General features: G+C 46.7%; 1 protein-coding gene across 2 annotated transcripts in view; it reads right to left on the reverse strand.

Moving 5' to 3' along the window:
* Nucleotides 1–21,729, reverse strand: part of TIMM50 (translocase of inner mitochondrial membrane 50) — a 58,316-nt gene extending 36,587 nt beyond the window's left edge. For both annotated transcript variants that reach the window (XM_030217670.1, XM_030217668.1), the window contains exons 1-3: nucleotides 21,196–21,729; nucleotides 3,502–3,637; nucleotides 171–202 (exon numbers count right to left, since the gene is read on the reverse strand). In XM_030217670.1, coding sequence (XP_030073530.1) covers nucleotides 171–202; nucleotides 3,502–3,637; nucleotides 21,196–21,381 — 354 coding nt within the window. In that variant the 5' untranslated portion in view covers nucleotides 21,382–21,729. The remainder of the gene's footprint in view (nucleotides 1–170; nucleotides 203–3,501; nucleotides 3,638–21,195) is intronic.
* Nucleotides 21,730–27,550: the final 5,821 nt, after the last annotated feature.

A 27,550-nucleotide genomic window follows, 5' to 3' on the forward strand; every position in this document is an offset into this window, starting at 1 on the left:
TTGGGCTTATGAACTGCCTTATTCTGCCACAAGGGGGCCCAATGACCTTTACATCTTAAAATTTCAGATTCCAAGCCTATGCTTTCTCCTCAGCGACCAAAGCTAGAAGCAAAGGTACAGCTTAAAAACCTTTCTAAATTACCTCCCAGATTTAATGAAACAGTACTTACCTTATTCCCTTGTTCATCAACAGAATTACTACCTAGGAAAGCAAACAGGAGAGAGGACTACGTCAGCACCAATGGTCACATGAGCATCAGCGCAGTGTCCTGTGACCCTGCACGTGAATAAATACTGTAACTTTCACAACATGTGGCCTAGTGGTTAGGGTGGTGGACTTTGGTCCTGGGGAACTGAGGAACTGAGTTCGATTCCCACTTCAGGCACAGGCAGCTCCTTGTGACTCTGGGCAAGTCACTTAACCCTCCATTGCCCCGTGTAAGCCGCATTGAGCCTGCCATGAGTGGGAAAGCGCAGGGTACAAATGTAACAAAAATAAAATAGATACTATTGGAGATTCTACATGGAATGTTGCTACTACAGGACGTCAGACTCACAGAAGTAGAAGCCTGCGCGGCCACATTGGTGATCTGCAAGGGCCGACTTCTACATGGAATGTTGCTAGTGGAATAGCAATATTCCATGTAGAATCTCAAACAGTAGCAACAGTGGAGGTGTGGCCTAGTGGTTAGGGTGGTGGACTTTGGTCCTGAAGAACTGAGTTCAATTCCCACTTCAGGCACAGGCAGCTCCTTGTGACTCTGGGCAAGTCACTTAACCCTCCATTGCCCCATGTAAGCCGCATTGAGCCTGCCATGAGTGGGAAAGCGCAGGGTACAACTGTAACAAAAATAAAATAGATACTATTGGAGATTCTACATGGAATGTTGCTACTATTGGAGATTCTACATGGAATGTTGCTATTCCACTAGCAACATTCCATGTAGAAGGCTGCGCAGGCTTCTGTTTCTGTGAGTCTGACGTCCTGCACGTATGTGCAGGACGTCAGACTCACAGAAGCAGAAGCCTGCGCGGCCACATTGGTGATCTGCAAGGGCTGACTTCTACATGGAATGTTTCTAGTGGGACTCTGGGCAAGTCACTTAACCCTCCATTGCCCCATGTAAACCGCATTGAGCCTGCCATGAGTGGGAAAGCGCGGGGTACAAATGTAACAAAAATAAAATAGATACTATTGGAGATTCTACATGGAATGTTGCTACTATTGGAGATTCTACATGGAATGTTGCTATTCCACTAGCAACATTCCATATAGAAGGCTGCACAGGCTTCTGTTTCTGTGAGTCTGATGTCCTGCAGTCCTAGGACGTCAGACTCACAGAAGCAGAAGCCTGCGCGGCCACATTGGTGATCTGCAAGGGCCGACTTCTACATGGAATGTTGCTAGTGGAATAGCAACATTCCATGTAGAATCTCAAATAGTAACAACAGTGGAGGAGTGGCCTAGTGGTTAGGGTGGTGGACTTTGGTCCTGAAGAACTGAGTTCAATTCCCACTTCAGGCACAGGCAGCTCCTTGTGACTCTGGGCAAGTCACTTAACCCTCCATTGCCCCATGTAAGAAGCATTGAGCCTGCCGTGAGTGGGAAAGCGCGGGGTACAAATGTAACAAAAATAAAAATAAATAAAATAAACACGGTAAGAGCGCCTCATGCTTAGCCTGCAGAAAGGCTGAGAGTTACCATAACACGCCTGCCAAGGAATATATAATAGACACTCTGTAAAAGCCCACTAGTGCTTTTTTTATGTTTATAGCTTTAATTATAAAACAATCAGTAGTACTACTAGATGTGCACAGAACTGTGCACAAATGCATAAGAGACCTTCTAATCTATTCAAGACAGATAAACAAGACAAACAAGATACTGTATAGAGTTTCATTCATTATGGAAATGACTAAAACATGGGTATTAAACTAGTAAATAAAGGGTTAAGATTTAAAAGCTGGGCATTTAGGCTGGGTTTGAATAGGAACACCTACTCACTTAGATATAGCGTAACATAGGATCAGTTACTTAGTGTATCTCTATATAATTCCTATGTTATAAACTTCTGTGTGCTGTTATAGGAGGAAAAAGCCTCAACAGTCTCCTGAAACTCAGCTCTATGGCTGTCAGTTCTACGGAGTTCTCTCTGTCATCACAGGTTAAAAAACCTCCTCATTTATTGTTTATATGTTATATAGAGTCCAAACTGCACTTATCTTAGGTTTGACTCATTGTTGCTTTTCCTTAACATTCAGTCTTTCCTTGTCACGGCCGACTCTGGTCCAGGTTTCGGTGTCTTTCCACTGCCTGCTTCGGGGTCCGTGAGCCTGGCGTTATACTGCAACTGCAACGCATACAAACAGTTGCAGTATAACGCCAGGCTCACGGACCCCGAAGCAGGCAGTGGAAAGACACCGAAACCGGGACCAGAGTCGGCCGTGAACGTTAAGGAAAAGCAACAATGAGTCAAACCTAAGATAAGTGCAGTTTGGACTCTATATAACATATCTACTATAATAAAACGCAGCCTCAACGTTCTGAGGACACTGAAGTCACTCACACACCGGTTCGTGGTTTCATGGTGGTGAAGCCACCACACCATCTTCATGCCCCGCCCTCGCGTCACACGTGATGACGTCGAGGGCGGAACACGAAAACAAATTAACGCACGTACTCCTCCCCTTCCAAGAAATCCCAGCCGTCGCTGACGTGCACATCAACCCCGCCCCTTTCACCACATAGCCCCGCCCACGGTTGCACACGCTTAACCTCACCAACCTCCCTCCCTTCCTGTCACCTCTCCTCCCCTTACGCGTGTCTCCCTGGTGGTCTAGAGGTACCTGTTCCATCGGCCCAGGAAAGAAAGAGCCCCCTCTTTCCTCCCGTAGCGGTGGCTTCCTTGCTGCATGGTGTGGGAGTCCGGCTCTCGGCGTTTCAAAATGGCTGCCGAGAGTTCAAGCTGTCTCGCGAGACTTCAACTCTCGGCGGCCATTTTGAAACGCCGAGAGCCCGACTCCCACACCATGCAGCAAGGAAGCCACCGCTACGGGAGGAAAGAGGGGGCTCTTTCTTTCCTGGGCCGACGGAACAGGTACCGGAAGGGGAGGGGAAGGGAGTCCCGTGCCCGCTAGCAACCGTTTCATCGGCGCCAGAAACGGGCCATTTTTACTAGTAAACAATAAATGAGGAGGATTTTTTAAGCCTGTGATGACAGAGAGAACTCCGTAGAATTGACAGCCATAGAGCTGAATTTTTTCAGGAGACTGTTCAGGCTTTTTCCTCCTATAACAGCACATAGAAGTTTATAACTTAGGAATTATATAGAGATACACTGGGTTTGAATAGGGCCAGAGATGGCGTGAAGCGTTCCCTTCATCTACATTAGACAGAAGACTCCACCCCACCCCCCTTTGCGCCACTGGTTCTAAAGAGCACAGTGAACGGCAGTGTGTCTCCATAACTCAGGCTTCCCTCGGTCATCCCCAGAGCCTTACCGAACACATAGACGACTCCCACAGCACCTCCAACCCCCATCAGGGCTGCTATCCTCAGTACCATCTTCTTTGCATATGCCGTGTTCTCTTTCTGCTTCTTCTGTTCCTCGGATCCCGATTCCTTCCCGTCTTCCCCCTCAGAAAGGACATGGGCAAAGAGAAGAGACACATTCTTAAGACTTTTTTTTCCTTTCCAAAGCCAATTTTGTTTTTTTTTTTAAACGTACTCAACATTACACACAGCACCACAGGACTGCTCAGCCAAATGCAACAAGTCAACTTAAACACAGCCGGTAAGTCACCTATAGAATGCACTTGCTTTTATTATCTCCCAACATATAAAAATCACAAGAAAATGCGCTTTCAACTGCTTTCTTTCCTTTGCATTTCCCCACTCTAGTTGTTATCAATAGAAATCAAACAAAATAAAACATGGAAAAGAAAATAAGATACCTTTTTTATTGGACATAACTTAATACATTTCTTGATTAGCTTTTGAAGGTTGCCCTTCTTCCTCAGATCGGAAATAAGCAAATGTGCTAGCTGACAGTGTATATAAGTGAAAACATTCAAGCATTACTATGACAGTCTGACAGGGTGGGAGGATGGGGGTGGGTAGGAAGTATGCATGGGGACATCAAAGCATATCATTGATATTCTAACAGGATGGGTGTGGATAGGTGAGGGGAGGGTGATCAACAGAGAAATACAGCTTTTTGGTTTATAATGGGCTAGGAACCCCAGATCCTTGTTAAGTCCTTTCTGTTGGGTGTTAAAATATTCAATCATTCTGACTTCAAAGGTCTTACGTTCTTGTATGGTTTTAAAGTTACCTTTCAGGATTCTCACTGTGAAGTCACTGGTACAGTGTCCTGGTCCTGTAAAATGTTGACCAACAGGCGTGGGAACCCTGCTGGCACCAGTATTGTTCACATGATGTCTATATAAATTGAATCTTGTCTTAAGCATCTGGCCTGTTTCTCCAATATAGCATCCTTCGTTACATTTTTTACACTGAATGATATATACCACATTGGAAGATTAGCACATTTGCTTATTTCCGATCTGAGGAAGAAGGGCAACCTTCGAAAGCTAAATCAAGAAATGTATTAAGTTATGTCCAATAAAAAAGGTATCATCTTATTTTCTTTTCCATGTTTTATTTTGTTTGATTTCTATTGATAACCTTAAGAGTGGACTAACACGGCTACCACACTTCCCCACTCTAGTTGGAAATGACTTCAAAAGTATACTCTGGACCTCGAGTTTGAATCATCCATCCTCCCAGCTGCGCATTATTGCTCTTCTTTCTCCCTACTCTTTCATTTATATGAACAGAATTTACAAGGAAAGGTCCAGGGAAAGTGATGAGAGACATCCTTGGCTTGTGTGTCTGATAGAGTTTTTAGAAATAAAGTAGACGCATGCGTAAGGGTGCTCTTTCAAGCAATGGAATAATAGACTGACTGGGATTTTCAGCTATGTCTCGCTAAAGATGTGAATTGTTCGACATTTGGCTGACAGCTCCTGATGACGCCCAAGGAGTAAAACACAAATTTTGCGAGGGATGGACGATCGCTGTAAGAGTGGAGACGCAAGAATACGCCACAAATTGTTTATATTATTAAGGCAACTTAATGGACTGAGGAGTTTTGAAAGAAGTTCCATGTGTGAAGACTGCTCTTTTCAATTGACTGAAAGATTGATCTGGACATTTATAGTGTGCTGACTGGTTCAGTTCACTAAGTATTTTCACCATGGACAAACACCTATTGATTTTACATGTTTTAACATTGTTATATATGTGGGGGAAATGATTGCTGTGCTTTATTAATATTGATAAGATTTGTTGAAATGACTAAACGTACTAAACTTATAATAATAATATAAATTAGTGTAGAAACCAAGGCATTTGGTCGTGGAAGGGGCCAGCATCTGTAGTGCACTGGTCCCCCTGACATGCCAGGACACCAACCGGGCACCCTAGGGGGCACTGCAGTGGTCTTCAAAAATAGCTCCCAGGTGCATAGCTCCTTTACCTTGGGTGTTGAGCCCCCCAAAACCCACTCCCCTCAATTGTACACCATTACCATAGCCCTTAGGGGTGAAGGGGGGCAACCTACATGTGGGTACAGTGGGTTTTGGAGGGCTTAACATCACAAGTGTAACAGGTGTGGGGGGGGGGGGGGGGATGGGCCTGGGTCCACCTGCCTGAAGTGCACTGCATCCACTAAATACTGCTCCAGGGACCTGCATACTGATGTCAGGGAGCTGGGTATGACATTTCAGACTGGCATAGAGGCTGGCAAAAAATATATTTTTTTTTTGGGTGGGAGGGGGTTGGTGACCACTGGGGGAGTAAAGGGAGGTCATTCCCGATTCCCTCCGGTGGTCATTTGGTCAGTTGGGGCACCTTTTTGAAGCTTGGTCCTAAAAAAAGGGACCAATTGAAGCCAGCGAAATGCTCGTCAAGGCCGGCTTTCCTTTTTCCATTATCGGGCGAAGCCGGCCATCTCAAAGCACGCCCCCGTCCCGCCTTCGCTACCCTACCGAAACGCCCTCTTGAAGTTTGGCTGGCTCCGCGACGGAAAGCAGCTGGCACCGGCCAAAATCGGCTTTCGATTATACCGATTTGGCCGGCTTTAGGAGATTGCCAGCCATCTCCCGATTTGTGTCGGAAGATGGCCGGCGATCTCCTTCGAAAATAAGCTGGATAGACCTATGCAACTTTGTAGGTCTATGTGGTTTGAAAATGATCCTCAAAATATGCTAAGAAAAACTATTCCTTAAACTCCTTTGTTAAGTGAGCAGAGTAACTTAAAGTCCACCTTTCACCAAGTATAAAAACAATTTCCCAGCAAATTCTTACTAATGAAGATCTCTCCCTCTCTGGAAGACCTCTCACAGCACCTCAGATGCCCAATTCCCTACTCTGCATAGTGCTCCTGCAGTTCCTTACAGTCTGCTTATTTTAACTACCTTGAATAATTTTGTGCCAACTAAAATTTTACCACCTCAGTCACTAGTTTTCCAGACCATTAAGCTAATATACAAGGGTCCTAGTATAGATACTCTGCTATTTACTTTTTTTTCCATTGACAAAACTAATCATTGGAGGCCTACTCTCCATTCCCTACCTTGTAACCAATTACCAATCCATAATAGGACAATTGTCTCTTATACCATGACTTTAAAGTTTCCTCTTGGGGCTTTTATGAGGTACTTCAACAAATATCTTCTGAAAATCCAGACATGCTGTAATTAACCTGTTCACTCTTACGCAGGTTTTCCAGTGTAGGTGCTTATGTGCCTACAAACACTGGAGAATACAACAATCAGAGTGTTAGGACAGGTTGGGAGATTTGACCATGTTACTCCACTATATGTTAGATATCATTGGTTGCCAGTGGGCTACAGGGTAAAATTTTAAATTCTTTGTTTAACACACAGATCCCTGCAAGAATAACAGCCACTGTATTTAAACTACTTGACTACTCCTTATACTCCAGCGAGATTCCTTAGACGTTGCAAGACCATAGATTGGTAATGCCACACTTTTCTAGAGTTCAACGGGGGACAACTCGTGAGAGGGCATCTTTCTGGCTGGCATCATTATCCTGGAATGACCTGTCAAAAGACGCTTGGGCAGAATCAAACTAAGAAATTCAAGGTTCAGCTGAAAACATTTTTTTCCAACAAGCTTTTGGGGTACAGTCGACTGGATAGGAGATGTAAAACAATCCTTGGGAAACTGTTTGTGGTATGTATGTACTTTTTTAGGATCTTGCCAGGGATTTGCGACCTGGATTGGCCACTGTTGGAAACAGGAAGCTGGGCTTGATGGACCTTTGGTCTGGGACTTATGCAATTCTGGAGTGAATGCTGTAGGTCGTTCCTATGATTTCATGGAGTTCTTTTCAATTTTCTGGTTTTAATGATGTAAATTTTTATTGTCAACCACTTAGGTCTTACAACAGGTAAGAGGTATATAAACATTTACAGATGAGATGCCACCCTGTTTTTTTTAAGCACTAGCTCTCTCTACTTTGAGAATCCTGATCATTCTGCCTGCATCCTGGTCAGCCAGCAAAACGCATATTTCAACTACGACATCAAGGCTGGTTTACTGTAATGCACTCTACATTGGTCCGACTACAAAGGCATGCATAGTACCAATTCAGAATGCTGCAGCCCAACTGATAGAAGGTTGCAAATGATGCCATCACACCACACCATTTCTCTCTCTCTGATCTTAATGTCCATAATGGAAATAGGTTAGAGTACATGAAAAACTGGATCTCTCTTATAGGCCCCTTCCAAGATTGCTAAGGTCTTTTGAAGGTGTTTCCCTAACTACACCCTCTTCAAAGGGGCAAAAAAAAAAAAAATCACACGAGATGACACCCACCAATGAGCTTTCTCTGGAATGGATGCACTTGAAAAAAAAAAAAAAAAGACTTGAATTAGGCAAAGCCTAGCTGTACTTCAGGGAACAGGTGAAAGCCTAGCTCTTCTCCCAAGCCTTTGATGAAACAAGGAACTAACTAATCACACACATAAGGACTAACCTCAGATGCACTTACTACAATAAATTCACCTTTTATGACACCATATTCAGTTTTTACTTGTTATAGTAACTGGAATTTTATAAGTATAACTAACTTGTTTGCCTACGTGATTCACCTCCTGTTTTGACAAAAAAAAAAAAAATCCAAGCTTAAGACATGTCCCAGGACATTATATCTGAATATGTAACAACTACATATTTTAAGCCCCGGAAATGTCGTCTTGGTGCATCCATGCTAAGGCTTTGGATTTTAATCTCCCTGGGGCAGGGGTCTCGACCCAGTCCTCAGGACACACCTAGTCAGTTAAGTTTTCTGGATGCTCACAATGAATATGCACGAGTTGATTTGCAAATAATGAAGGTAATGCTTGCCGACTTCATGCATATTCTTTGTGGGTATCCGGAAAACCTGACTGGCTGTGTTCCAAGGACTGGGTTGAGAACCCCTGACCTAAACTGATGGAATCTGTAACCATAAAGATAATGAAGGAGTGGCCTAATGATTAGTGCTGCGGGTTGCGGACCGGCGTTCGACTCCTGCTGCTACCTAACGGTTGACAGTGGGTTAAGATCAGTGGTGTGCTGGTAAATGTTTAATAGGCTCTCTCCCCGGTCCCCCTCTGCGCCCCCCCCCCCTCAATTGCAGAGCTGGCTATAGCCGGGGAGAGAGCCTGGGGGGGGGGGGGTGGCAATGCATTCCTCCAGGAAAAAAAAATTAAATGATCCCAGGTTCCAATCTAATTCATGTTTAATGTGCGATAAAATGCCATAAGTAAATAAATATAAACTTTTAATGTTGAGCACCTGATTCTCAAAGTGAACATATTCCAAACACTATAATGAAAATAAAATTATTTTTTTCTACCTTTGTTGTCTGGTGACTGTTTTTCTGATCATGCTGGCCCAGTATCTGATTCTGCTGCTATCTGTCCTCTTAACTCCATTTCCAGGGCTTCCTTTCCATTTATTTCTTTCCTTTCCTCCTTTCTTCTTCATTTCTGGTCCTCAGCTTCTGCCTATTTTCTTCATCCATGCGCAGTTTTTCTCCTCTCTTCCTTTCCCCTCATCTCATCTCCTTCCTCACTCTTCCCTCCCCTCCATCCATGTCCAGCATTTCTTCTCTCTCCCCTCCATCCACCCATGTCCAGCAACCCTTCTCTCCCCCTGCCCTCCATCCACCCATGTCCAGCAGTGACCCTCCTCTCCCCTGCCCTGCATGCACCCATACCCAGTGACCCTCCTTTTCCCTGCCCTCCATCCACCCATATCCAGCAGTGACCCTCCTCTCCCCTGCCCTCCAACCACCCATGTCCAGCAGTGACCCTCCTCTCCACTCCCCTGCCCTGTATGCACCCATACCCAGTGGCCCTCCTCTCCCCTGCCCTCCATTCACCCATATCCAGCAGTGACCCTCCTCTCCCCTGCCCTCTATCCACCCATGTCCAGCAGTGACCCTCCTCTCCTCTCCCCTGCATGCACCCATACCCAGCACGACCCTTAGTTCTCTCCCCTGGAGGCTCCATCCAACCATGCCCAGCGACTCCCTTCTCTCCCCTGCCACGCGTGCTTATCATATGTTTTCTTGAATTGTTACAGCTTTTACCTCTACCACTTTCACTGGGAGGCCATTCCATACATCCACCACCTTTCCTGTGAACACATATTTTCAAATAGAATTTCCAACTCTACCTGCTTTGAGCATCACTTTATGATCCTTTGTTCTTTAACTCCCTTTCCACACAAAAGCATGTTTGCTTCTTGTGCTTTATTTTTACCTTTGTTGTATTTGAAATTGACTATAAAATTTCCCCCTCTTCCCCCATCCACCCTGCCTGTCCTTTCCTCCTGGGTATATATATCTATGTTCTCAATTGTCATCTCATAGGGCTTTGGTACAGACTCCATGCCATTTTATTAACCCTTTCTTGATTGCTTCAATTTTGTCTATATCCACTTGAAGATACAGCCTCCAGAAATGGACAAAATACTGTAGATGAGAATTCACCTAAGAGTTGTACAGAGGCATTATCACTCTCATTTTTCTGCTAATAGAACCTCTACTTCATCAGATATAATCATTCCAGTATTAATCTATTTTTAGTTTGGTGCTTATCAGTATCTCACCTCAATCTTTCTATTGAATTTCTGCAACCCACATGCTCTACAGTTTCCACTGAATCTTAGTTACTAAGTCCTTGGCCACTTCTAAATCTTTCCAAAAGATTGTAGAGGAAGGCTATGAGAACAGTGCAGGGTCTACTGCAAAATCCCTATGAAATGAGAATTAAGGAATTAAACCTGCAGGGCTTAATAAATTTTATTTGACGTTAGGAGCCAGCAGGTGAAACCTCTCTTGACGCTCCCTCTTCTCCACTATTGTTTCCATAAAAGATTTTAGGCATAGAGGAGTAGGAGAATCCCCTCTTAAGGTCTGCCACAACTCATTAAGACCAGACAGGGCCGCCGAGAGCCAGAGCCGGGCCCAGGACAAGGCCGCCCCCCACCCACCCGAGGTCATCGTCGCCGCCGGGGCCCCCCCCCTCCACCCACTACCGGGCCCTGAACTAACCTTAAACGCCTCCTTCCTTTCCTTTCACAACCTTCACGGCAAGCAGCAGCAAGGCAGACCGCTCCTTCCTTCCATGCTCCGCCCTCGCGGACGTTACGTCAGGTGAGGGCAGGACACGGAAGGAGTGGCCTGCCCTGCTGCTGCTTGCCGCGAAGGTGGTGAAAGGAAAGGAAGGAGGCGTTTACGGTTAGTTAGTTAGTTCGGGAGCGACGGCAGGCGGGCGGGCCTGACTGCGGTGGCGCCGGGCCCCCTCCAGAGGCCCAGGCCCGGGGACTTTTGTCTCCCCTGTCCCCCCCTCTCGTTGGCCCTGTGACCAGATTTTCCCAAGCAACAGCTTGACCCCTTCCCCCACCCCAAAAAAGCATGCTGTCTGTCTACAATCATCTCCTTGACTTGATCTATCACTGTAGGCTAAACCAGTAGGTCTATTTTTCACTCATCACCCTCCCTTACCCAGCTTGTTTCTCTCTCACTTAGCCTCCCTCTCCCCAGCAGTCTCAACCCCATCATTCACTCCAGTCAGCTGATGGACCTGCTACACTATAGGTACCCCCAATGCCTTACTTTCTTCAGTATGGCTAAGCTGCTTCTGCATCCTTCATATGGATGTCCTTTGCATCTGCACTGTGCCTCTGCTGAGCTTTCAGTGTATTTGTGGTGCAGAAAGTGCCTCTTGAATTCATTGAGAGCTCAGTGGTGTGATGCAGATGGTAGGAAAGCCTGTTTTGCAAGGGAGACAGCCAGGCCTAGAGACATGAAATCCTAGGTTGCAGGGTCCAATTTCTAGGTGTCATGATGACCTAGCGCCCAGAATTTATCAAGCCCTCTAAATATGCATTCCTAGACAAGAAGGACTATCACAGACACCAGGGGCACAAAGTGTTACATGGAGGACAATATATGGTAATCCCAAGTGACAACTCTTTCTAGAGACAGGAGGGTAAAGCAGAATGGGAGAAGTTGAAGAATTTTCCCAAGCATTGGTTTGACCGGTAGGTAGGTGACAGACCCGGGAAAAGAAAAAGGCCAGGGAGCAAGGAAATGCCTAAACTGAAGACTATGATCTGAGACAGGAGAAGAAAAGGAGTGCAGAGCTAAGATGACATCATCAACATTGTCTCCTTAATTCAGTGGAGATGGTCAGAAAGCCCAAACTACTGTCCAGAGAAATTAACTGAAGGAAAGGGGAGGGAGAATTAACAGGAAACAAAGAAAAGGAAAGCACATTTTATGCAATGTTGCTTGCATGCAGTTGTTCAGTGCCCAAAAGCAACAGCCAATCAAGAGAGCAACTATTGTGTACAAAGCTGCCTGACTGGTTATGCAAGCGGCTATTGTTTATGAATGGTCATTTCTGGGCTGCATGGAAGGTATAGGAATAAGTTAAATGCATGAGGGAGGTGAATACCTACAGGCATTTATTTCCCATGAATCTGGAAGCAGGAGAAAATGCTTCTGGCTACCACCAAATTAACTGTACATAATTACTATCGGCAGCTTTTATTATTTGTCCCTATATACCATTTTGACTGTTAGTGTGTGACACTGCACTGGCCCCTTTAGCGGTTTTGATTTTTGGAATGCTGTAAAAGATGTTAAATGTGTTCATCCTTGCATCTTCTGTTTTAAGATACTACCAGCACAGGAAGCTTAAGAGATGCACCAAGTAGACTCATGGGAGTGCCCTGATGCCTGTCTTCCACCTGAGAATAAATGCAATCTAGACGCTATGAATGCTCCACACAGTGCCACCTCCCTCCCGAGTTCAGCGAATTCTCCTCCCTCCCTCCGGATCCGGTCCCTCACCGACTCCAGGCTTGTCCTTTTAATTCTTCGAGGCAGGCAGTCTTGCGTGCCCACTGCCAGCGGACTCTCCCCCACTGCCGGTTCACGCTTCAAAATGGCCGCCGAGACTTCATCAGAAGTCTTGCGAGGCCGCCTCTGGAAGTCTCGGTGGCCATTTTTAAAGTGCGAATCAGCAGCGGGGGAGAGTCAGCGGGCAGGCAAGACTGCCTGCCCCGAAGAATTAAAAGGACAAGCCAGGAGTTTGTGAGGGACCAGATCCGGAGGGAGGGAGGAGAGCCAGAGCCGGCTCGCGATTTTTAACAACCAGCTCGCAAGTCGGTAGAAATTTTAACAACCGGCTCTTGCGAGCCGGCTCCAGCACACCACTGGTTAAGATCCTAGAAAACCAGGTTCAATTCCCTCTGCAGCTCCATTTGATCCTGGACAACTCACTCAGTCTTAGCAGTATATCAAGTGCACTAAACAATAATAATGATGATGATAATGGAAGCACTGGGTGTGCAAAATATAGGATCATTCTGGGCTGGAAGCATCTCTACCTAGAATAAGCTGGGAGCTGTACAGTCACCGGTCACAGGTTCCAGCACACAGCAGTACAGGCTTGTCAGCAGCCAACCTACAGAGCATACTGGAAGTTGTAGAGTCACCGGTCGCAACACAGGACTTTGCAGGGCATGCTGGGAATTGTAGTCAGCTGTCCAAACATAGGTTTACCAGTAACCCCAATGCACAGCACACTGGGTGCTGAAGTCAGCAGTACAGCACAAGTCAATGAGTTACCACAGAGCAGGCTGGGCACTGTAGTCAGCGGTCCTACACAGGCCTACGAGTTACCACAGAGTACACAGAGTTGTCTGCGGTCCAACATGGACCCATCAGTTACCTCAACACAAAGCATACTGGGAGCTGTAGTCAGCAGTCCAGCACGAGCCTAGCAGTTACTGCAGAGCACGTTGAGCGCTGAAGTCAGCGGTCCAACATGCCTATCAGTAACCTCAATGCAGAGCACACTGGGAGCTATAGGCAGCAGTCTAGCATGGGCCTATCAGTAACCTCAACAAACAGCAAGCTGCGAACTGTAGTCAGTGGTCCCAACACGGGCCTGTTACCACAGAGCATGCTGGGAGTTGTAAGCAGTGGTCCATCACAGGCTTATCAGTAACCTCAGCACAAAGCACGCTGGGAGCTGTAGTTGCTTTTACGTGTCACAACAGTGACATGGGCCTGTCAGTAGCAGACACTTTCGAAGCTGAATTCAGGTGATAGGATGGGGAGAAGAAGGTCGTGGGCATAGGCGGTCAGTGGCCCAACTGTTTGGGGAGGCTAAAGGGGCATGGTTAGGGGTGGGGCCAGGGATGGACTTTAAATCCATAATTGTCTGATAACACAGAAAAAAATAAAAATAAAAGTCACAATTAATACCTTTTATTAAATTTAGATATGCATCATATGTCAAAGAATAAAGTGGTTGCTCAAAGCATATTCTAAGCACAATTGCTCAACTGCAAAACACTATGCACAACTTTGTGCAAAAACACACTCAGAACCTTACTGTACCATAAATAGTACACTGGGCAGAACCTAATACACCAATATACCACCCATACGGAAAATGCAGACTGTCAACAATATGAAACAAGGGATCATATCATTACAATTCTCATGTAGAGCCACAAACACCCTAATTCATGTACTACTACTACTTGACATTTCTATAGCGCTACTAGGGTTACGCAGCGCTGTACAATTTAACAAAAAAAGGGGGGGCAGTCCCTGCTCAAAGGAGCTTACAATCTAAAGGACAAAATGACAAGTTGGGGTAGCCTGGATTTCTTGAATAGTGGTTAGGTGCCGAAGGCGACATTGAAGAGATGGGCTTTTAGCAGGGATTTGAAGATGGGCAGGGAAGGGGCCTGGTGTATGGGCTCAGGAAGATTATTCCAAGCATGGGGTGAGGCGAGGCAGAAAGCGCGGAGCCTGGAGTTGGCGGTGGTGGAGAAGGGTACTGAAAGGTGAAATTAGATCTTACCTGCTAATTTTCTTTCCTCTAGACCCTCCAGACCGGTCAAGACGCATGGGTTATGTCCTCCTACCAGCAGAGGGAGACTGAGAAACACTGAACTTTTGAATACTGTATATATAACCTGTGCAGTACATTCACTAGCCAGTATAACCCTGACAAAGCAGAGAAAACAAAAACACCAACTGGAACTAATAACCCCGTACGTGGTAATTGTCAATTGGACACTTTCCTCATATCCTTCATTGTGTCCTCAGATAGTGTGTGCTTCCACAGGTGGACTAACAAACACGGTCACACCTGACCAGACTTATCCAAACCAAGTCTGAAACCATAGAATTCACACTCAACAGCTGCCAAGATAGAACAACAGACTACAGACCTCTTGGCCTACAGTACAGACAGGGCGGGCCTTGACCGGTCTGGAGGGTCTAGAGGAAAGAAAATTAGCAGGTAAGATCTAATTTCACCTTCCTCCACGACCCTCCAGACCGGTCAAGACGCATGGGACGTACCCAAGCAGTAATATCTTAAGGGCGGGAACCCCGTAGGCCCGAGGTCAACACCGCAGCCCCAAAGCCTGCCTCTTCCTTGGCATGCACATCAATCCTGTAATGTTTAACAAAGGAATGCAATGACGACCAAACCGCCGCTCGACAAATATCTAACGGAGGAATCAAACTACTCTCCGCCCAGGAGGCCGCCATACTCCTGGTAGAATGAGCCGAAAATTCCTTAGGGACCACGCGGCCCTTCAGCAAATACACCGACGCAATTGATTCCTTCAACCATCTAGCTATCGTAGCTTTGGAAGCTGCCGCGCCCTTCCTTGCACCACCATGGAGAATGAACAAACGATCAGAAAGCCTATAGTGACGAATTCTGGAAATGTAACAGCGCAAGACTCTGCGCACATCTAACTTAGCCCGTCGACGCTGCTCTGCATCCCCGGCCAAGTCACCCAAAACTGGCAAGGAAATCACTTGATTCACATGAAACTCTGAGACCACCTTGGGCACAAAGGACGGCACCGGGCGCAACGAAACCTTCTCCTTGGAAAAGGACAAAAAGGGCTCTCTACAAGACAAAGCCTGCAGTTCTGACACCCGCCGAGCTGAAGTAATAGCCACCAAGAACACCGTCTTTAGGGACAGATCCTTATCTGAAACAGAAACCAAAGGCTCAAACGGCGGCCTCACCAAAGTATCCAAAACGAGATTCAAATCCCACGAAGGCACCATCCGCCGCCGCGGCGGGCGCAGTAACTTAACCCCCTTCAAAAATCGAACCACATCAGGACTAGAAGCTAACGACTTTCCATGGATCTTCCCACGGAAACACGACAAAGCAGCTACCTGTACCTTCAAGGAAGACAAGGCCAACCCCCTGTCCATACCATCCTGTAAAAACTCCAAGACATCTGTCACCGACGCCCGAAAGGGCAGAACCTGCCTACCTGCACACCAATGCTCAAAAACTCGCCAGACCCGGACATACGCCAACGATGTGGACCGCTTACGCGAACTCAACATCGTATCGATAACTCTGGCCGAAAAACTTCTTCCTTAACCTGTGCCTCTCAAGAGCCAGGCCGTAAGCGAGAACCGATCCGGATCCGGCATAACTATCGGTCCCTGACACAACACCCCTGAATCTGACAACGGCAGAGGATCCGCTATCGCCAACCGCACCAGATCTCCGTACCACGGCCGACGCGGCCAATTCGGGGCTAACAGAATCACTTGTCCGGGGTGTCGAGCAATGCGCTGAATCACCCGACCGACCAACGGCCATGGGGGAAACACATACAGCAACTCCTGCGGCCACGGCATTAGAAGCGCATCTATGCCTTCCGCTCGAGGATCTCTCCGGCGACTGAAAAACCTCTGAACCTGAGTATTGCGGGCCGTTGCCATGAGATCCATCACGGGAAGTCCCCAGACCGACACAATGCGATTGAACACTGACCGATGAAGCGACCACTCTCCTGGGTCTAGAGCATGCCTGCTCAGGTAATCTGCCTCCACGTTGTCTACTCCAGCCACATGTGCCGCGGAGAGCGCCAGAAGATGAACTTCCGCCCATTGACACAACAGCGCCGCCTCCTCCGCGACCGCCTGACTCTTTGTGCCCCCCTGACGGTTGACATAAGCCACGGCGGTGGCGTTGTCGCAAAACACCCGGACTGCTTTCTGCCCCAGCACACTCTGAAACGCCAGAAGCGCTAGTCGAATGGCCCGGGTTTCCAACCGATTGATGGACCACTGAGCTTCTACCTGAGACCAGCGTCCTTGAGCTACCTGACCGAGGCAATGAGCTCCCCAGCCCTGAAGACTGGCGTCTGTGACGAGAACCACCCACTGCGGAGCCTCCAACGGCATTCCCTTCTCTAGATTGCCTGGATCTAGCCACCACTGGAGACTGAGGCGTGGGGAAACCGGTAGCTGAAGGCGCACATCCAACTCTTGCGACAGAGGCGCCCACCGACTGAGAAGAGCTGACTGCAACTGCCGCATATGCGCCCGGGCCCACGGAACTACCTCTATGGTGGCCGCCATTAACCCCAGGACTTGCAGGTACTCCCGGGCCGTCGGAGCCGCCTCCGACAGAAATAGCCGAATCTGACTCTGCAACTTGCGAATCCGGGGGCCTGGCAGAAAGACCCGACCGTTCCTGGTATCGAATAGAACCCCCAGGTACTCCAGCGACTGCGACGGCACCAGGTGACTCTTGCCAAAATTCACTACCCAGCCCAGAGACTGAAGAAAATGCACCACTCGAGCAGTCGACTCCTCGCTCTCCGACTGGGACTTTGCCCGAATCAACCAGTCGTCCAGATACGGGTGCACCAGAACCCCCTGCTTCCGCAAGGCCGCCGCCACTACCACCATGATCTTGGAAAACGTTCGCGGAGCCGTTGCTAATCCGAAAGGCAGAGCACAAAACTGAAAATGCTTCCCCAAAACCGCAAACCGCAGAAATCGCTGATGAGCGGCCCGAATGGGGATGTGCAGATAAGCCTCCGTCAGATCCAAAGACGTGAGAAACTCCCCTTCCCGCACCGCGACAATGACCGACCTCAATGTCTCCATGCGGAAAGTGGGGACTCTGAGGGCTGCATTCACTGCCTTCAGATCTAGGATAGGTCGAAAGGCATCCTCCTTCTTTGGGACCACAAAGTAGATTGAATAGCAGCCCAAGCGGCGCTGAGTGGCGGGAACAGGTACCACCGCCCCCAGACTGATCAGCCGCGCCAACGTGTCTCGCACCGCCGCCCGTTTGAGTCTGGAAAGACAAGGGGACTCCAGGAACCTTTCGGGAGGCGGGCCGTCGAACTCCAGAGCGTACCCGTCTCGCACCACTTCGAGAACCCACTGATCCGATGTGATTTGGGCCCAGTCCTGGTAAAACTGACTCAGCCGAGCCCCTACCCGAACCATGGCCTGGACCCGCACACCTTCATTGTGAATTACGCCCCGAAACCTGTCCTCCCTGTCCTCCCGCGGAGAAATCACGGCCTCCGCGCCGATTCCCCCGAAAGGACTGTGTTCGCTGGAAAAACCGACCTCTAAAGGCCCCACTAGTCCTCCCGGGCCTATACCGGCGAGCCTCCTTAAACCGACCTCGGGAGGAAGTACCCCTGAACGCCGCCTTAGGACGAAAATCCGGAAGACGAGGGGCCTTGGCATCGCTGAGACCTTTCACCAACTTATCCAAATCCTCACCAAAGAGCATGGCCCCCTTAAATGGAAGAGAACAAAGCTTAGCTTTGGAGGCCGCGTCTGCGACCCAACCTCGCAGCCACAGCGCCCTACGTGCCCCCACCAGCATAGCCATATTCTTGGCCGAAGCTCGGAGCAAATCATAAAGCGCATCAGACAAAAAGGAGGATCCCATTTCCAATTTGGCTAATTCCTGTACCCCGGAGGTCCCAACCTCCACGGAGTCATCAAGGAGTTTCTCGGCCCAACGGAAGCACGCCCTCGCAACCAGCCCCCCACAAATCGAGGCCTGCAGGGCCAGGGCCGACAAATCAAAACTCCGCTTGAGGAAAGCCTCAAGTCTCCTATCCTGGGGATCCCGGAGAGCAGTCCCCCCGTCCACCGGTATAGCCGTGGCTTTGGTGACTGCTGTCACCACCGCATCCACAGTGGGAGCCTTAAAGGAATCTCTATCTTCCTGTGGGAGCGGGTACAGCCTAGACATCGCTTTAGACACTTTACAGGGAGAATCCGGCGAAAGCCACTCTTGAACTACCATATCCCGGATATCCTTATTCATGGGAAAAGACCGAGCCTGCCGCTGGATCCCCTTAACCAAGGGATCCACCTGCCTAGCCTCCCCCAAAACCGCCTCTGGCTGTTCGAACTTAAGGGTGGAAGAAACCTGCTCAATGAGATCTGCAAGCTCTTCCCTGTGAAAAATTCTCACTACAGAAGGATCCTCCCCAGGGACCACCAATTCCGGCTCTTGAGGACCCTCAAACCCCTCAGGATCCGCGCTATCACTCAAGGCCCCTTCAGATCCTACAGGGGAGAATCCCTCCTCGTCGTCCCACTCAAAACGAGGCCTCTTAACCGGGGCCGCACTAGCCCCCTCCCCCAAAGGTGGGGGTCCCGCCTTCCAGGCTTGAAACAGGGTCCATACAAAATCCGGAGGAAAGCCAACGCCTCCTGGACCCTCCGGTGCCAACTTCGGGGCCGATCCGGGAGCAGCCGGGCCAAAAACAGCTGATTCCGCGGGACGCGCGGAATCCAAAATGGCGGCCGTTCCCGCCAAAACTAAATTCGTTGAAAACGGCCCTGCCGACGTTGCTGCTACTCCTGACACCCCCGAACTAGCTGGGGCCTCCGCTATTAACACCGGGGGTGCCGCCACCGGCGCGACCTGCTTTGGATCGCCGCACAGCCGGCACTGACCTCCCGGCGCCTCTATGCCCCGACGCGAGCACGCGCGACAGCGAAGGAGTTTGCCCGCCATAACTTCAAAGCCCCGACCGGCGCAAACACTCTGTTTCACCGCTTTCCCCCACAACAATTAGCCTCTCTGCTCTCTCTCTGCTTCGCCAGCAATAGGAACGGACCTGCCGACCGTTCCTATGTAAAGAAAACTGCAGACGACTCTTAAAGGGATATTACCCACAAAACTGCAGACGGCTCTTAAAGAAATATTACTAATTTCTTTTGGCAGCTGTAAAGTGGGGGCTCTCAAGGCTACAATCAGAGAAAGCAGCCGAGGCACAAGCTGCCAGCGTCTCCAAAGAGAGCAGCACAGGGGGAGGGACCTGAAAACAGGTGTGACACCCCAGGGGGAAAAACTGGGCCCCACCGGACCCAGGGCCCCGAAGCACTTTTTTTTTTTTTTTTTTTTTTTACCACGTACAGGGCATATGCCAAACCAATAAATAAGGAATTAAGAGGAGAAACCCCCTTAACTATAAAATCAAACTACCTCACCAGACTATTAAAGACTGCACAGGCTGTCCATCTACCTCTGCTGAGACTGAGAAAATACTGGCTAGTGAATGTACTGCACAGGTTATATATACAGTATTCAAAAGTTCAGTGTTTCTCAGTCTCCCTCTGCTGGTAGGAGGACATAACCCATGCGTCTTGACCGGTCTGGAGGGTCGTGGAGGAAGGAGGGATTTGCCTTCAGAGCGGAGGTTACAGGTAGGAACGTAAGGGGAGATGAGGGTAGGGAGGGGCTGCAGATCGAGTGCATTTGTAGGTTAGGAGGAGAAGCTTGAACTGTATGCGGTACCTGATCGGAAGCCAGTGAAGTGATTTGAGGAGAGGGGAGATGAGTATATCGAGCCAGGCGGAAGATAAGACGTGCAGCAGAGTTCTGAATGGACTGAAGGGGGGATAGGTGGCAAAGTGGGAGGCCAGTGAGGAGTAGGATGCAGTAGTTGAGGCGAGAGGTAATGAGAGAGTGGATGAGAGTTCGGGTGGTGTGCTCAGAGAGGAAAGGGCGAATTTTGCTAATGTTGTAAAGGAAGAAGCAACAGGTCTTGGCTATCTGCTGGATATGCGCAGAGAAGGAGAGGGAGGAGTCGAAGATGACACCAAGGTTGCGGGCAGATGAGACGGGGACGATGAGGGTGTTGTCAACTGAGATAGAGAGTAGAGGGAGAGAAGAGGGTTTGGGTGGGAAGACAATAAGTTCGGTCTTGGCCATGTTCAGCTTCAGGTGGCGGTTGGAAGGGAGGAGATCAGAGATACTAGAGGATAAAGTGGGAGGTTCGACAGCCTGGAGATTCCTGGAAGTAGTAATATTGTAGCGCTATAGAAATGCTAAATAGTAGTAGTAGTTAATATAGGGCGGGACTGAGGGGTAGGGTGATGAATTGTGAAGGTGATCAGGTGATGGTCAGAATAAGTAAATAAATATAAACTTTTAATGTTGAGCACCTGATTCTCAAAGTGGGCATATTCCAAACACTATAATGAAAATAAAATGATCTTTTCTACCTTTGTTGTCTGGTGACTTTTTCTGATCATGCTGGCCCTGTATCCGATTCTGCTGCTATCTGTCCTCAGTGCAGGTCAGGAAGTCCTCCTCGTTAAATATCTCCCTGGCAACCCAGGACACCTCCAGCCAACCCCCCCCCCCCCCCCCATCCTCTCCCAGCAGTAAAGTAAACAAATTAAACCATAAACCAATTTCTACAACTGGTTACACGAGGGCTTTCACTGCAGCTCCTGCGGGGAAGCTAGTACGGTTTCTTACCAGGCTCTCACTGTCCTGTTGTTGCCGTCCTAACGTGTCCTGCAACACGGCCTGTGCGAGACCTACAGCCCCCTTCTCTTGGGGCGGGGGTGACGGATGTGAGACTAAACGCCGGCATCCTGGCCCTCGGAACGGCAACAGCTGCCGCGCCAACCGCGCACACACCGGCACTACGCAAGCCGCCATCTTCTTCGTCCTCTCACCATGTTCCCGCCCCACAGCCAATCAGTGGTCTGGAAAGGCGGGGTTATTGTGCCACAAGTAGCTCGGCCATCCAATCGAAGAGACAAAAGGAGATGCTAGAGGGCGTGTGCGGTCATCTTTGGGTGGCCATATTGAATGTGTCAGGAGAAAGGAAAGGGTGAAGGACAGGAAAGAAGCCAATACTGAAAGTGATGTAGTCTGGAGCTGTCAAGTCTTTCTGGTTTTTCGCACACATTTTCTTGTCAGGGTTATCTGCTTGCGCTGTATTTTAACATTTTGGTTCCAGAACAATGCATGTATTAGAGGTGCGCATTTCCTGAAATTAAGAGAAAAAAAATAAGGATTTATTACAAAGCACACAGTGAACAGAAAAACTATACTTTTCAGGGACACTTGAAAAATAGCATCTGCTGCAGCAGCAGCAAAATATTTTGCCACCAGGGACAATGAGACGGTTCCCGAATCTGGAAATTGTATTGTCTATGTTTTAGTCTTATTTTGTACCCTTTTCTCCCTGTTGGCTTTTAATGAACTTTCATTCTACTTTGGCACCACGTGCAAATTGTCGTAGCAATAAAGTTTATTGAATCTGAAGCCGTGTGTACGTTTCAAGTTCAACTAGCTGATTCTTGAATTTGGGAATTGGGATGGAAAGCCTCTACTTTTCAGAGCTGATGAATGAATCGAAGGGGACAAAGTTGTTCCCTTTAAACATATGGGAGGTTTTATTTATATTCAGCATTATTTTCGGGTTCAATGTGGTTTAACAATAAACATTTCCAAAAAGTACAACACCAATTAGTATTAGCATAAGTAGTAATAATACAGTACACACACTTCACTACTGTTGAATAAAAGAGCAGGGTTCCAAGCATGCTCGAGAGCTAAAAATGCTTTCAACAGTTTAATCGGTAACTACTACTACTACTACTACTATTTAACATTTCTAGAGCGCTACAAAGTGTACGCAGCGCTGTACAAACACAAAAGAAAGACAGTCCCTGCTCAAAGAGCTTACAATCTAATAGACAAAAAGTAAAGCATTTAAATTTAAAATATTTAAGCAGTCAAGCACAAGAGAACAGTCACAGAAGGACAGAAGATGTTGAAGGGTGGTAACCTATTTTAATGGATTAAGCAGATAATTCCGTAGGTAAAACCTGCATTATTTGGTTAAACCGAGACTGTCTACTCGCAGGCTGATTTAGTCTTGATTTTCTTTAAATCCACGTATGGACTTGGCTTTGATTTTCCTGCAGAAAAGTGGCGTTGTACTTGTATGTATGCGTACAATGGGGCTAAAATCAGGACTAAATCAATTTCACTCAATTTTAATTTCTCATGCAGTTCTAGCATCTGGATCACACCCAGCTGTATCCACGCTGACCTCCCTGCAATGGTGGAAGGGCAATCTCCTTGACTTGTCGGCAGGAGGCGGGTAATAGGTCTTTTCACCAATCAAAGAGGAGGTGGGCAGGGACTACACGGCGCATAATCTCTGACAGGTAGGCCCCGCCCCTTCAGTTAAATGTCACAGCATACGGATATTATTACGGTGGCGCACAAGGCTGGCAACATGGGCAGAGCAGAGGTAGCTTCCAGGGCAGTTTGGGCAGGCGATCAGAGTTGCGCAAACAAACCTAGAGAAGAAAACAATACAGTAATTCCACCATTGCACTGCTGCTCATTTGTCTTTTCAGCAATTCCATCTCCAATCATCAACATTGTTTTTAAGTTATCTGACTCTTCTACATGGATTTGTGGCCCTTGGATTGAGCAGAATATCAGTAGTAAAGAAATAGTACTACACACCATACTGCCTGATCACTTCTCCTAACTGAGTGTCAAACTCGTGTCAAACTCATGTCAAAATGCCAGGCTGCAGTGGAAAAAAAATTACTTTCAGTGGGCAACTAGAAGGGAAGGGGATGACTTGCATAAGATCCCATATATTTGCATATTAAAGTATGCCACATGTATTTTACTCAATAAAAATAAAGTCATTTTCTAACATTTGGTGGGTCCAGTTAATTTGATCTTTTGGGGCAGGGAGAATAATCTGGCTTTCGCCTCCTTCATTCAACTGAAACAGCGCTTGCTAAAGTCTCCAATGACCTGTTCCTGGCCAGATCGAAAGGGCCCTATTCTATCCTCATCCTTCTCGATCTATCTGCTGCATTTGACACTGTTGAACACAACCTACTCCTTGATAGGCTGTCCTCACTTGGATTTCAGGGCTCTGTTCTTTCCTGGTTTTCTTCTTATCTCTCCCAGCTTACCTTTAGTTTATATTCTAGTGGATCCTCCTCTACTTCTATCCCACTGTCAGTTAGTGTACCTCAGGGATCTGTCCTGGGACCTCTTCTTTTCTCCATCTATACTTCTTCCCTTGGTACTCTAATCTCATCCCGTGGTTTTCAGTATCATCTTTACGCTGACGACTCCCAGATCTACCTCTCCACACCAGAAATCTCAGCAGGAATCCAGGCCAAAGTATCAGCCTGCCTGTCTGACATTGCTGCCTGGATGTCTCACCACCATCTGAAACTAAACATGACCAAGACTGAGCTTCTTATCTTTTCACTCAAACCAACCTCTCCTCTTCCCCCATTCTCTATTTCTGTGGATAACACTCTCATCCTTCCTGTCTCATCAGCTGGTAACCTTGGGGTCATCTTCGACTCCTCCCTCTCCTTCTCTGCACATATTCAGTAGACTGCTAAAACCTGTTGTTTCTTTCTCTATAATATCAGCAAAATTCACCCTTTTCTTTCTCAGCACGCTACCAGAACCCTCATCCACATTCTTATCACCTCTCGCTTAGACTATTGCATATTTTCAAAGCACTTAGACTTCCAAAGTTACTTGATCTTTATTTTCATGATCTTTGCAGTACTTCATACTTTAAAAGCCATGACTGAGCATACCATCCCCAAAATGACATAAACCACTGGAGCATAGCATCTCCAATATCAATCATATTTAGATGCTCTAATAAAACCTTATGATCCAAGGTATCAGAGGCTGGCTTAAGATCTAATAGTATTAGTATTAGGGCTATACCAAATATTTGTATTCAATTCGCCCACAAATAGTGCCCTGAATACATTATTCATGTTCAGCCAAATAGTAATTTAAATTTGAATACGAATAATCCATGGCTCTACTATGCTAAATCCTACTGAAATAAACACTTGATCTCTGATTTCACGTTGTTATGTTAAAGCTCAATGCCCATTATTCATATTCATCGGCCGAATAATATTTTTCATTATTCATATTTGGCCGAATAGTAAAATATGCTATTCAGTACATTTTTTTTATTTTTTATTTTTGTTACATTTGTACCCCACGCTTTCCCACTCATGACAGGCTCAATGCGGCATCTCTAATTAATGTAGAATCTTTGCTTCCATCTACTTGAATTTGTACATAATCTAGAACAGAAACTTAAACTATTTCAGTTCCAGACTAGCATGAGTCTAATTCATCTATTTTCCTCTACGAAATTCTTTAACTGCAGAAAACCACTACTTTTACAAGATTACCAAGAGAGGAAATATTGGAGGGTGGCTTAAAATTATCAACTAAATTTTGGTCTAATGGCAACTTCTTCAAAAGAGGATAACCACAGCCAGGAGGGTTCCGGATGCTAAGAACAAGTGATAGTCCTCAAAACACCCTCTGTATTTTATTTAAAACCCTAAATTCATCAAAACACAGGATTCAAAAAACACCTAGGCAGTCTCAATAAACAATCCCCCCCCCCCCCCCCCCCCCCGTTTACTAAGCCATGCTAGCAGCTGTGGTATACTAATGCCAACACAGCCCATTCACTTTGAATGGGCTGTGTTGGCATTGCTGCGTTGCTTAGTAAACGGGGAGGGGGGTTAGCCAGGGTCAGGGCAAGCCCTCAATATCATTAACTAACTGAGCTCTAAACTGACCAAGTTTTTCCTGGAGTTACTGTACAACAAAATTTACAGTACAGCATAATTAATTTCACCTTCTGAATTAAAACAGGCTGACTAAATAATTAACAACCTGAAAAAGTCTCATGGCCCTTTCTCTGCCAATTCTAGCACATTAGAATAGTAATTTCGCTTTCCAAAAATACTAGGACTAGGGGGCATGCGATGAAGCTACAATGTAGTAAATTTAAAACGAATCGGAGAAAAGCTTTCTTCACTCAACGTGTAATTAAACTCTGGAATTTGTTGCCAGAGAATGTGGTAAAGGCGGTCAGCTTAGCGGAGTTTAAAAAAAAGGTTTGGACAGCTTCCTAAAGGAAAAGTCCATAGACCGTTATTAAATGGACTTGGGAAAAATCCACTATTTCTGGGATAAGCAGTATAAAATGTTTTGTACATTTTTGGGATTTTGCTGGGTATTTGTGACCTGGATTGGCCACTGTTGGAAACAGGATGCTAGGCTCGATGGACCTTTGGTCTTTCCCAGTATGTACTTATGTAAACCTCACAGCAGACATTTAAACAGTCCATGTTCCTTTTCGTGTAACCTGCAGTAGCCTTAGTTTTGCACCATTAGGCTCTAATTGGAATTCTTGTTATTTCAAGAAGTACAATAATGGAGTATGTCAAGCTGCAAATGTACTCTTTTATTAAAGTTTCAAAATGTGATACATTGAAACATAATAGGAAAACGGAGTTATAACATCAGGAAAAATACCTCAAACCCAAACAGAAAAAAAAAAGAAAATAATGGAAACAATAGCAGCTACAGCCCTACAAGTCTTCAACAGTGAGAGATAAAGCCACAGCTTAAAAAAAAAAAACCAAAAAAAACCCCAACATATTTCAAATGCATTAACGCTAGGGGGTGGGCATGGCTTGATAAAAGAGGCCCTTAGTGCCTATTCAATTAATTAAAAAAATGTTTAAACTAGGATTTAGGGCCCTGTTTACTAAGGTGTGCAAGCATTTTTAGCCTGCGCTAATGCTAGAGGCGTCCATAGGAATATATGAGTGCCTCTAGCATAAGCATTTGCTAAAAATGCTAGCACGCCTACAGCACAGCTTAGTAAGCAGGACCCTAGGCACGCTAGCATTTTTAGTGCACGCTAGAAATGCAAGTGCACCTTAGTGAACAGGACCTACATTTTTAAAATTCTGATCAAAAATTTTAACCCCCCCCCCCCCCCCCCAGCATTGCTTTCTGTCCTCTGCGTGCCTACAGCATGGCTTAGTAAACAGGACCCTAGGCACGCTAGCATTTTTAGTGCACGCTAGAAATGCTAGCACACCTTAGTAAACAGTACCTACATTTTAATCCTGATCAAAATTTTTAAACCCCCCCCTCTCTGTCGTCCAGCATTGCTTTCTGCCCTCTGCGTGCCTACAGCATGGCTTAGTAAGCAGGACCCTAGGCACGCTAGCATTTTTAGTGCACGCTAGAAATGTAAGTGCACCTTAGTGAACAGGACCTACATTTTTAAAATTCTGATCAAAAATTTTAACCCCCCCCCCCCCCCCCCCAGCATTGCTTTCTGCCCTCTGCGTGCCTACAGCATGGCTTAGTAAAAGGATCCAAGGCACGCTAGCATTTGTAGCACACGCTAGAAATGCTAGCACACCTTAGTAAACAGGACCTACATTTTAATCCTGATCAAAAATTTTAACTTCCCTCTACTTTGAAGGCTGTTAATGAATTGGACAGTTATTTATGTTAAAGTGATGCAAACAGCAATGTTTTCATTTTTTTTTGGGGGGGGGGGGGGGGGGGGAAACAAGCAAAATTTGCACAGGGAATCCTGTGCATTCCTGCTACCAGCACATCTTCTGAGAATACATTTTCTATTGCAGGAAGGACTGTGGGAAATGGGAGAGTTAGACTGAATCCTGAGATTGTTGATGACTTATTATTTGTCCACAGATTAAAAAATTATAACAGTGCTTCATAGGCCATATTTCTCCCCCTCTCGGGCATACCGAATGGGTAGTATTTTCTACATCTGAACATTTTAACAGGGTGGGTTTAGGGTTGCTTAGGGTAGTAGAAGTCAGCTCTTGTTGGAATTGGAAGGGTAGAGGGTTTTGGTAGTGGGGGAGGTGGTTATGTTGCTCATTGTTATTATTGTTTCTATTTGCAATTTATAAATCACAGCTGCACAGAATATTGCACCTTTTTATAC

This window comes from Microcaecilia unicolor, chromosome 11 (genome assembly GCF_901765095.1).
Source record: "Microcaecilia unicolor chromosome 11, aMicUni1.1, whole genome shotgun sequence".
Taxonomy (NCBI): domain Eukaryota; kingdom Metazoa; phylum Chordata; class Amphibia; order Gymnophiona; family Siphonopidae; genus Microcaecilia; species Microcaecilia unicolor.